Genomic DNA, 10,323 nt, shown 5'->3' with positions numbered 1-10,323 from the left:
GAAAGGAGTCAGCCATCACAATCTTCTCCCCCACTGCCTTCAATTAAGTAACTTACCTGTACGATTTCAAAAATCCTCTCCTCCTCAGTGCTCTGCTATCAAGTGATTCTATTAAACCAAGTTTCCAATATTTCTGAAGATTAAGAAGGACTTTGCAAAGAACAGTGGTAACAGCCCAAGTGGGTATTTATCTCTCACCCTGCTGCTTGTTAACAAAAGCTAGGTCTAACACTTTCAGCTACTCAAGGACACAACAAATATGTGATGAACTGGATAGATATTGTCGTCTCCACTGCCTTTAGTGTCGATTCAGCAGCTGTAGGACAGGGCTCCTACAAACCTCACTGCTTAGAGTTCATATCAGTGCTTGCACACACCTGATTTAGAAATCTAAACACTTTCAATAGTGTTCCCCACTGTGCTGCAAGCCTTGGCCCCTAACCAGCAAGGAAAGGAGCACTGCAGTGCCTAGAGCCAATAAAACTCAGACCAGATGTACCCCCCATCCCTAGTGATGTGTCTGAAGGGTAACAATGGAGGTAGGAATTGGACACTAACACACAATCTGTTATTAGTACACGCCTTTGAACTTTATTTGAACTTTTAACAATACTCTCACCTGTTCAGTAAATTGCCAGGGAGCTTTAAAAAGCTTCTGTTTTAATTACGGAAAAGCCTGGAGCCATGTGGCATCTCAGTTTATGATTACAATTCCTAGGAGTTCACATGCCAACATCTTGGTAAACTCTTGGGCCTCCAAGACAACAACAAAAACATAGAGCAAGGGACTTATCTCAAATAATGATTTACAGCTGCCTTCAAAAACTCAAAATCAGTTTGGCCATCCACACTTTTCTAAGTTGCTGTTCTTCAGCATATCTCACAGTGTCCTTTGGCACATCAGTTGCCATGCTCAAGTAAAAGTGTAAATGACATGACACTGAAACAACTTCCTATCGTATCAGGAACAACCATTTAGAAGTTTGGGTTAGCAGCTTTTTCAGCCAAGTGGTACCTTTCCAGTGCATTCCAAAGAAAACAGGAGTCCTGCTGTAGAGCAGCTGTGGCCTGGAAATAAGTTCAGTCCTTCACCGGGGTTAAAGCTTTATTTATAGAAAGTTGACTGCATTAATTGCAGCAATATTTGCATTGTATTTGAACTCAGCACTAACAGGTTAATATTTACATTTAGATAACACTTAAACCAAAACAAAATGAATACAGCCAATCTTAAGAGCAAAAAGACAGACATACAAATGACAGACTTAAGAGTAAAAGTAATCACAATTATTTCACTCTGGATGATTTAGTCCAAAGGTCTATTTCTTAATCAGATTAGCAGGAAGAGTGGATTTGTCCAAATCATCAAAATATGGATGGTTCAAGGCCATTTTGCCAGAAATCCTTTTTGCAGGATCATAAATTAACATTTTCTGGAAGAAAAAAAAAAAAAAACCCACACATTTATTTCCTCATGAAATGTGAGCTAAAATCATGTTAAATAGATATTTAACCATAATAATAAAGTAACTACAAAGACATTTTCCCCCTTTGTTCTGTGCTCTCCTAGTTGGAGAGGTTATTTCCCCTACAAGTCAGTAGCAGTGCATAACTGCTCAGAAAATGAAAAATCCCATTTAACCCCCTGTTCAATAACCAAGCCCTTGCCTGTGCCTGGGTACCACATCCACTGAACTAAATCCAGAACCAGGCAACCAAGCAGCAATAATTATCTCAGCTTCTCACTGAGGCAAGTTAATAAGCTTTAGGCTGGTAAAGCCCTAAATGTTTTAAGGACAAGTGGTCTGACACTTTTTTTGTTACTGACATTGAGCAAAGTGATGTCAAATGGCTTCTGCTCAGGTTGGTGACTTGACTATTAAAATAAAAGAATGCTCACTCAGTTTCAAAATCCAAATTGGAAAGTACACTACAAGCAGGTAGAACTGAAGAAAACAGTTAAAACTTGAGTTTCTTTGCAATAAAATACTTCAACTGAATACCTCAATAAAGGTGATGAGAGCAAAAAGAGGGGGTGTCACAGGCATTAAAATAATCCCCAGAAGTTTCTAAAGCAGGAGGAAATTTGTTTTTCTAAGCCATAAAAAAAAAAAAAGTATCTATAGCTTCTCTCATACAAGGGGTCAAAAAAGGAATGAAGCATTCAGTTTTGTACTAGACCCAAAACAAGCAAAGTCTTTTAATTTCCCCTTACTAAAGAACAGACCATTTCAAATTCAAGTAATCAGGATTCCACCAGCTGCCCTCTCCCCTGTCTGCACAACAAATCTGTCTTCCAGAACAAAACTTAACCAGTCTTACTCTGCCCAGTATTCAGTCTTGACATTTAATTATCTTTACACTTCATTCTACAGGGAGTCTTCAGGTTGATTTAAACCACTGAATCTGCATTTATATTCTCTGAACTTCTGCCAAATGCAATGCTGCCTCTAGATTTAACCTTGCATGTCCAATTTTACCTTGTGGCAGAGGTTCCCATTATCTATACCTAGAACAGTCTCCTGTAGTTAATTCTGATATTAAAGGTTCTATCAAAATTGACTCAAAGAGGGAAATTTCTCTGAAAAAGGGATGCTGTGACACTGCACCACAACTGATGGAGCAAGAGAAGGAAGCTTCTCTTGCGGTCTAGAGCATTAGTTTTCCCTGGCACCTACTGTTCTGATAATTGAAAGTTTTTGAGGACAGCCATCAAGTTCTTTGAAATGCTGGCCATAGAAGTCATGTAGCTTATGAAGGTCTTAAACTCACAACCTCACTCATGGAATTTGAATTACACATTTTTGTGTTAAGACATTTTTAAAGACGGCTCCTTTACATACATCTGCAACTGTCTATAGAAAAAAGTTAAACATTGAAACATTTTCATTGACATATCTGAGCTTGTGCTCTAGAACAAACTATTTAGTTTTGTTGCCTTTGAAGTAATATTATGGGTTTAAAAGGTTTAGAAGTGCCATAGGAAAGTTAAAGGGATTCCAGTCAGGAATACCACTGTCACCAGGCACTAACAGGAAACTAAAATGTTAACATTAAGGCAAAACTGTAAATGACTTTAGAGAATTTAATATGCTTTGAGACTAGAATTATGCTAACACCATGAAGAGCACCATGAAGTATTTTTTTGCCTTTATTAGCAGCAGCCCCAACCATTGGCTTCACACAGTGAAGCCTCACCTAAGCTCAGATGAGCCCTTGGCAGGTTCTTTTCATACAACTGTTTCAACAAGATTCTCCTGCCTGTTCCTTTGATTTCAGTTTGTAAATAGAGTCAGCAACAATTATTTCAAACTGATTTAATAAAGATGCTGTCAGGGGTCTTATTGCTGTAAGACAACTGTGCTGCACGGTTCAGAGCTATCCAGGACATCTACATGTTCAACAAATGCTCAGGCTGTCAGTGTGAACTGGGGCTCTGCCCCCCGCCTCCCTCAAAAAAAAGAGAGAAATTGTGATCATTTGAGCTTTTTGGGCAACATGGCTTCATTCAGGGTATTCTGCCATAATACCAATATGGGTAATGAACTGTTTTGTGACTGCTTACAGCCATGAGCCAGGTACACAGGTACTGCTTTACAAAGGGGCTCTGGAGTGTCAGCTTGCCTTGAGACACACAGAGCACCCAACCCACACTCCCGTCTGAAGGTCTGCACTGTACAACTGCAGCTTTAGAACAGCCAAAGGACAACCAAGGTACATCACTGCACCTCAGGACATCTAAGAGCACACCTAGGATGTGACCTAAATTAGCCCTCAGTGGCAGCACATGAGCTGGAAGAGCACTAAATGGAAAAGACTGATGAAGAGCTTGCCAATTAAAAGCCTGGTGTGGTAGTTTAACTGCCTGGCCACAGAACTAAAGGAAACTCACACTAGACCCAAAAGATACCAATTACAAGTTAATACACCACAGCCAAAAATACTTAACTCCAAATTTAAGGGCAATTGAGACAGACACTAAAGACAGACTTCAGCTAAGTTTCTTGTCTCAGCTAATCAATACATTCAGCTGTTTCTATCCTTGTTTATTCAGTTAAGACCATCAAAGAAGTTTAACCAAGATGAGCCCACCAAGTTTAATCCACATGCTACCATAAAATCAACATTTCCAACTGGCTCAGCAGTCACACAGCCACATCACAACTGGAGCTGGCAGCAGAAAGGTGAAAGCTACTTTATGGCAGAAGCCTTCATTTAAACATCTTTGTAAAGACTCATCCTCCAGCTTTCAAGTTGTACCTGGCTTATTATTATAAAAAAGCTGAGGCACAACTGCTTCATGTGAAAAATAGTCTGGTATTACTTGTGAAAGGAGTGAGTGTCACACAAGGTGTCAGTTCTACAAGAATGAAGGCTCATACCACTGTTGATAGCTTGAAGATCTCCATATTTTCCTTCTAAGCCATGACTGATGAGTACAGCTTTGTGTATTCTGGATTATTTCAAACAGCCCACTCAAGTTGTTAATCAGCAGATTTTGGACAGACTACTTACAGCCAGCAGATCAAGTCCATCTTTATCCAAGTTTTTGACATGTGTTTCAAGGCTGACAGGTTTCCATTTTGGGAATGTGTTTTTATAGTCTTGCAGGGATTCCACCTCAGGCCATACCTCGTTGTTGGGAGTCCCTAAAGCTCTGTGCAAGCATAAGCAAAATATTAAGCAATTTAGTCTGAAATCTGTTATGTGCTATTACACTTTTAATTACACACAACTGTTGTGTGGTGCCACACAGCTAGCAAGGAAAGGTAGAGCCTTACATACCTGAAGATTCTGAAGATCTGGTCAATCTCTGAATCCCCATGGAAAAGTGGCTTTTTAGTTGCCAGCTCAGCAAATATGGTTCCTATGCTCCAGATATCTACAGGAGTAGAGTAACGAGCAGATCCCAGCAACACTTCTGGAGACCTGTACCACAGTGTCACTACCTGTGGAACAAGGAAAGGTTAAGTTTGTGGAATATCTGGTCTTTTAATTGACTGCTAGATAAATAGCTCATTTGTTATTAAGCAGCATTCACAGTTTTTTGCTAAAAATACCCAGTACTCTAAGTTTTAGTGGAAGTTTAATACTGGTTTCAAACTTCATTTGTAGACAAAGCAACTCCATTGCAGTAGCTTCTACTTCAAAAAAAGCAGCTGCCTGCACAACTTCCCCAAAAGCAGGAATCCTTTGGCACCCAGCCACAAAACCCCTCAAACCTGAGTGCTTTGCAAAGCAAAAACGCCTTTATGAGACAGTGAGCAACAAGTTTGAGTCCATCTGACTCACTCTGAGTGGGATTCATAAAATGCTTTGGAACCTTAGAGTGAAACCACAGTCAAAGAAGTGGAAAACAAAACCTAACTTTTTCATAGTTTTGTTGGCTTATAGCTTGAAAAAGCTGATTGTTTTTAGCTGTTTCAGAATCAGTTCTTAGCAGGTAGCAAGTACACACTATCCAAACCACCAGAGGTATGTCCCAACTCACTTCATGCGTGTAGACCCGCACTGGAATTCCAAAGGCTCGAGCCAGTCCAAAATCCGCCAGTTTAATCACTCCCTTGTCATCTATCAGGAGGTTCTGAGGTTTCAAGTCTCTGTGCAGAACTCTTCTTGAGTGGCAGAAGACAATACCTTGCAAAATTTGGTACAGATAACTCTAGAAAGGATGAGGTGGGAGGAAAGAAAGAAAAAAAGGAGTTACTTTTAGTACATGTCAGGGTCCTGCAACACAAAGGTGTTCCCTTCAGTAGCTCTCCCTACAGCAGCAGGAAATGGAGATCCAAAGCATTGCAGATAAGGAGTTAATATCAATCAAAAAGCTACACAAATTAATTCTGAAGATTAGTTTAAGACAGTTTCATCTCAGTAATGAAAAGATTTTCAAGTGGCATTTGAAAGCAAAACTCACATTCATCTTATTATTGACGGCTGCTTATTTAACCTTTCATTTCTCCTCAAGGAGTTAATTATACTGGAAATAAGAACTGCTTATGGTTTAGTAGGTCATCATTAAATTCCCTCTTAGGTTAAGAAATTGTCCTCATTACCTTAACACGTGAACGCTCCAAATACTGGCCAGATGGAATACTATCCAAATATTTCTTGAGATCCATGGAAAGGAATTCAAAGACGAGGTACAGTCTTGAATCCTGCATGAGAACATCCTGAAGACTAAAAATTGAATATACAATTACTTCCACTGCAAAATGCATGAACTCCTCCTGCTTCTTTTCTCAACAGGGATACAAGCTGATATTTCCAGGTTTCTATTATGGAAATCTTAAAAGTCTTCAAACAACAGACTTTGTGAGTTATACTGTCATCTGGAAAATCAAGTATATCTGAAATAGTGTCAAACTGAAATAAAAGCCTATATGCTTCCTCCTAAACTTATGTTCTCTCAAATCAGACACAGGAGTCTGAAGAAAAAATACTTTTGCCATTAAGAAAAACCCACCTGTGGGTGTTGGTGCCCAGCTTCTCTTTGAAGCTGGCTTGTCACAGCAGAGCCTGAATTACTAGGAACTTAAGGGAATATTTAATAGGACTCTAATAGACACAGCAGGATTTGCACACATTTTTAAGTATCTTCTTCATCCTTATTGGAGAGTAAGGGTTCCTAAACCCAAGCATACCTACACTGAAACACTACCTGGCTGGAACCTGGCCAATTTTAAGGCACACTGAAGTATTTTGCTGCATCAAAGAGCAAGCAAGTATGTTGGGGGAAGACAGTGGCTGCAATCATTTTTACATGTCAAGCAGTCACTGATGGAAACTTCACTCATAGCTCAGGTGTGCCAGCTATGACAGCATCAAAACACATCTAAATTCCTGCTACAGAACAGCAGGGAGAACATCAGAACACTTAAGTCAAATGGTCTATTCCAAGGTGGTAAATAAACTTCTGAGACTGCCTGAAGTAACAGCTACAGCCAGTTTTCATAAAGTATGTCTCCATTCTCACAATAACCTCTCTGAAAAGAACTTACAGAAATTTCTAAATTAACAAAAATTTGTTAGATTCCTGGAACAAAAAGAGGCAGCATGAGAAAGACTTAATTAGAAAACTGGCATAAACATGGAATTTAAAATATTTGCTGCAAAGCAGACATTGTATTAAACAGAGAGGTTCTCACCTCACTAGATGAGTGGGAAAATAATTTATGATCTGATGGGACCTAGTGCCCCTCCAAGAGTTTAGCTAAATACCAGTATATGCATACCAGACTATATTGGGATGATTCAGCTCTTTTAATAAAGAAATTTCTCGGATAGCAGTGCTTGGAACACCTTCCTCCTCACTTTCTAGACGTATTTTCTTCATTGCAACCACTTGGCCTGTGGTTTTGTGACGACCTTTATACACAACACCATAGGTACCTGAACAAAAAGACAGTGAAACAAATATAGGAAGTACCAGCTTCAGGTACAAATAATATTGTAAACATGAGCTGCTAACAGAGGAAAATTCCTTACAAATGGAGTATTGGTTTAAATTACAAAGTATTATTTAGCTGTGGAGTTCACCTGAGCAATATTTTTGTTTGTTTAAAGCATGCCACCCATGAAGCGTAGCATTTATTAGGACAGGGCACTTAGAAGCCTAAGTGTGAAAGGTGAGTATTTGCAAGATGTAGTTATAAAATCCGATACAATTTGAGTTTCAAGTTGATTAACTTTCAGACAAGATCATCATAAAGGATTATGATTTTGCCATTGATACATGATATTAAAATGCTACAGGTTTAGCTGCAAATGGAAGTAGTGCTCCTTCTGCAGTCTGAGATCCAGCCATCCATGGGTGTGAGCTGTAGAAATACCTCTGGCACAATGCTCAGTGCAGGAGAGAGGCTAGTGCTGTGGGTCTCAGCAGAAGCTGAAATTGGAACCAAGAGTAAATCTCAAATCAATCCATCTTAATTATCAGTGCTCACAGAAGTAGAGCCCTCAAACCAAGAGAGTGTAAGCCTTCTCCTTTACCCTTCTTGAAGCATTAATCCCTCAAATGAAGCCCAAACTAGTTTATTTCAAAAAGATCCACACACAAGGCTTTGGTTACAAAGCTTTGTTGCAGGATCCAAGCACACCTTTTGCTATTGCCTCAGGGTGGGCAATGGTACTTCAAATTTCCAAGTCTACATAAGGCCTTATGTAGGGTGTTAGCAAAGACACTGACTTCTACCACGAACACAGGCTGCATTTCCAGTAACAGGGGGGTTGTGACTAACACCTGCATTGAAGCCATCTTCTCAGTGCCTCAATGTGAAGTAATTGTTAAAAATTCACTTCTCCACAGAGCTTTGCTATCTTGCTTTCCTGTGACACACGCACTGCCCGTATATCATCAGAGCAGAACAATCCAGAAAATACTACTCCCTACCAGCAGCTCCAAGCAAAACAACACATTGCACAACTTCAGGGGCAGATGGTAAGTTTATATTCAGAGAAATGGGGGAGCTTCCTAAACTGTAAGCTGGTTTCAGGACTCAGAACATATTTTTTTCTCCCTTCTGCCTTTTGGAGATGGCTAATGTTACACCATTAGCCATCAAAATGAAGGCAGACACTTTTCAACACTGGTCAGCTGTTTTTAAAAAGACCATGTCACTTTCAGAAAAAAGAGCAGGCTGAAAGCCTTTACAGATATAGATAACTACCACAAAAATTAAGCTACAAGCTTATTTAGCCACTTGGTTGAATCTGTGTTTCTTGTAACAGGCAGAGTGCACAGATCTTCTGGGACACTTCATAGCTCAAACTGTGGAGCATTTAAAAGCTCACTGCTCCCCATACTTACCTTCCCCAATCTTCTCTATTTTTGTGTAGTCATCCATTGCTGTAGTTATTCCTGAAATGGACGGGAAAAAAGAAAGAGAAAATGAGGGTGAACAGTTGCTGTCCTGAGCACAGACAAGTCACTGAACCTATGCCAAGGCTTTAGAAGCAAGTTGTGCCTCACAAAATTAAGACGTAATGTAAAACACTTGACCATTCTCACCAACAAAAACACAGAACATATTTATTCCGAATTCCAGCTAGAAAAACTATTCTCCAAGGTATGAATGGGCAATGACTCCAAGGAGAAAAAAAAAAAAATTAAAAAGCTTTGAAGAAAGCTCCTCCAGGGAACTGAAGAAAGTGCAACCTACTCATCAATTTTACCTAACTACTGGCTCAAGGAGAACGAGCTAGAAACAGACAGGAATGCCGCTGTGTAACACTCCGGGAAGCGGGTGTTGGCCAAGCCAGGGGACACCGGCACAGGGTGTCACCGGCGGAGGGCCCCGCACAGCCGGGACTGGCACTCCGCACTTCCCCCGGCGTTACGGGCACCGAGCGGAGCCGAGTTACCTCCGGCTCCGGGCAGGGCGGGCACCGTCCGCTGGCCGCGCGGGCCCCGCTCGGCGCGGCCCAGCCCCCGCCCCGCTCCCGCCGGCCCGAGGCGCTCCCCCGCTCCCTGTGCGGCTCTGCGGGGCGCTCCCCCGCCGCAGACCGGGAAGGGCCGGGCGGCCGCGCTGCGCCCCCGGGCTGGGGAGCGGGACCCCGCGCGGGGCTCGGGAGCGCGCATCCCTCTGCCCCGGCCCCCCGCGCGGCCGCGCGCGCCAACGGCCCCGCCGCGCGCCCCTCACCTGCGGAGCCGCTGCGCGCGCGCGCCGCACGAGCCGCCGCCGCCGCCGCCGCACAGGCACGTCCGCAGCGCCGCGCGAGCCGGGGGCGGGGCCGCCGCGCATTCGAACCGGCCGCCCGCCGCGCTCCGCCAATGGCGCCGCGCCGGGCCCGTTCAAAGCGGCCAATCAGCGCGCTCCGCGCCAAAGCGAGGCCCAAAGGGCGGCTTTCGGCTCCGCGGTGGGGGGGGGGAAAGAGAGAAATGCTGCGCGGCCGGGCGCGGCGAGCTGAGCGTGCACCGGACGTCCCCTTGGTTCGCCACCGGCGCGAGTGGAGGCAGCCTGGCCGGGCGGGTGGGCCGTTCCGCGTAGCCCCAAGCCGGTGACACGGGGGCGCCGCGACGGCGCCACTGGGCGGACTGGTCACGATCCCAGAGTCACGGAATGGGCCAGGCTGCAAGGGACACCCGTGGGTCACCTGGTGCCACCTCTCTGCTCATGCAGGGCCGTCCGAGAACACATGGCACAGGATCGTGTCCAGACGGTTCTGGAATATCTCCAGCGAGTAGGAATCCACATGCTCTGTGGGCAATCTGTCCCAGTGCTCGGTCACCGCACAGTAAAGCTGTGCCTCGTGGAACTCCTGGGCATTAGTTCCTGCCCATTCCTCTGGTGCCATTGCTGGTCCCAAGGAGCAGCGCCTGGTCCC

At 43.4% G+C, this 10,323-nt stretch overlaps 1 protein-coding gene across 3 annotated transcripts; it reads right to left on the bottom strand.

The window, feature by feature from the left end:
* Positions 1-566: 566 nt before the first annotated feature.
* On the bottom strand, positions 567-9,683 carry CDK1 (cyclin dependent kinase 1). Of its 3 annotated transcripts, none has more exons than XM_053949152.1 (8): positions 9,639-9,683; positions 8,807-8,857; positions 7,233-7,389; positions 6,054-6,177; positions 5,492-5,662; positions 4,786-4,949; positions 4,516-4,657; positions 567-1,433 (listed from the first exon to the last, which is right to left on the bottom strand). In XM_053949152.1, the coding sequence occupies exons 2-8, from the start codon at positions 8,841-8,843 to the stop codon at positions 1,320-1,322; spliced, it is 909 nt and encodes a 302-aa protein (XP_053805127.1). In that variant the 5' UTR covers positions 8,844-8,857; positions 9,639-9,683; the 3' UTR covers positions 567-1,319. The 3 variants fall into 3 exon arrangements, with proteins under 3 accessions (XP_053805127.1, XP_053805124.1, XP_053805125.1); XM_053949149.1 differs by lacking the exon at positions 9,639-9,683 and adding an exon at positions 9,361-9,540; XM_053949150.1 differs by lacking the exon at positions 9,639-9,683 and adding an exon at positions 9,172-9,352.
* Positions 9,684-10,323: the final 640 nt, after the last annotated feature.

This window comes from Vidua chalybeata, chromosome 8, assembly GCF_026979565.1.
Source record: "Vidua chalybeata isolate OUT-0048 chromosome 8, bVidCha1 merged haplotype, whole genome shotgun sequence".
In the NCBI taxonomy this organism is placed as follows: Eukaryota; Metazoa; Chordata; class Aves; order Passeriformes; family Viduidae; genus Vidua; species Vidua chalybeata.
This window is presented reverse-complemented; position numbering and strand designations above follow the sequence as displayed.

Excerpts from the sequence above, each read along its gene's own strand:
- CDK1 (XM_053949152.1), bottom strand. The coding sequence starts at position 8,843 with ATGGATGACTACACAAAAATAGAGAAGATTGGGGAAG. Across the intron at positions 6,178-7,232 it reads AATCATCCCAATATAGTCTG|TCTTCAGGATGTTCTCATGC; the intron begins GTATGCATATAC and ends TTCAATTTTTAG. Across the intron at positions 5,663-6,053 it reads TGGAGCGTTCACGTGTTAAG|AGTTATCTGTACCAAATTTT; the intron begins GTAATGAGGACA and ends CATCCTTTCTAG.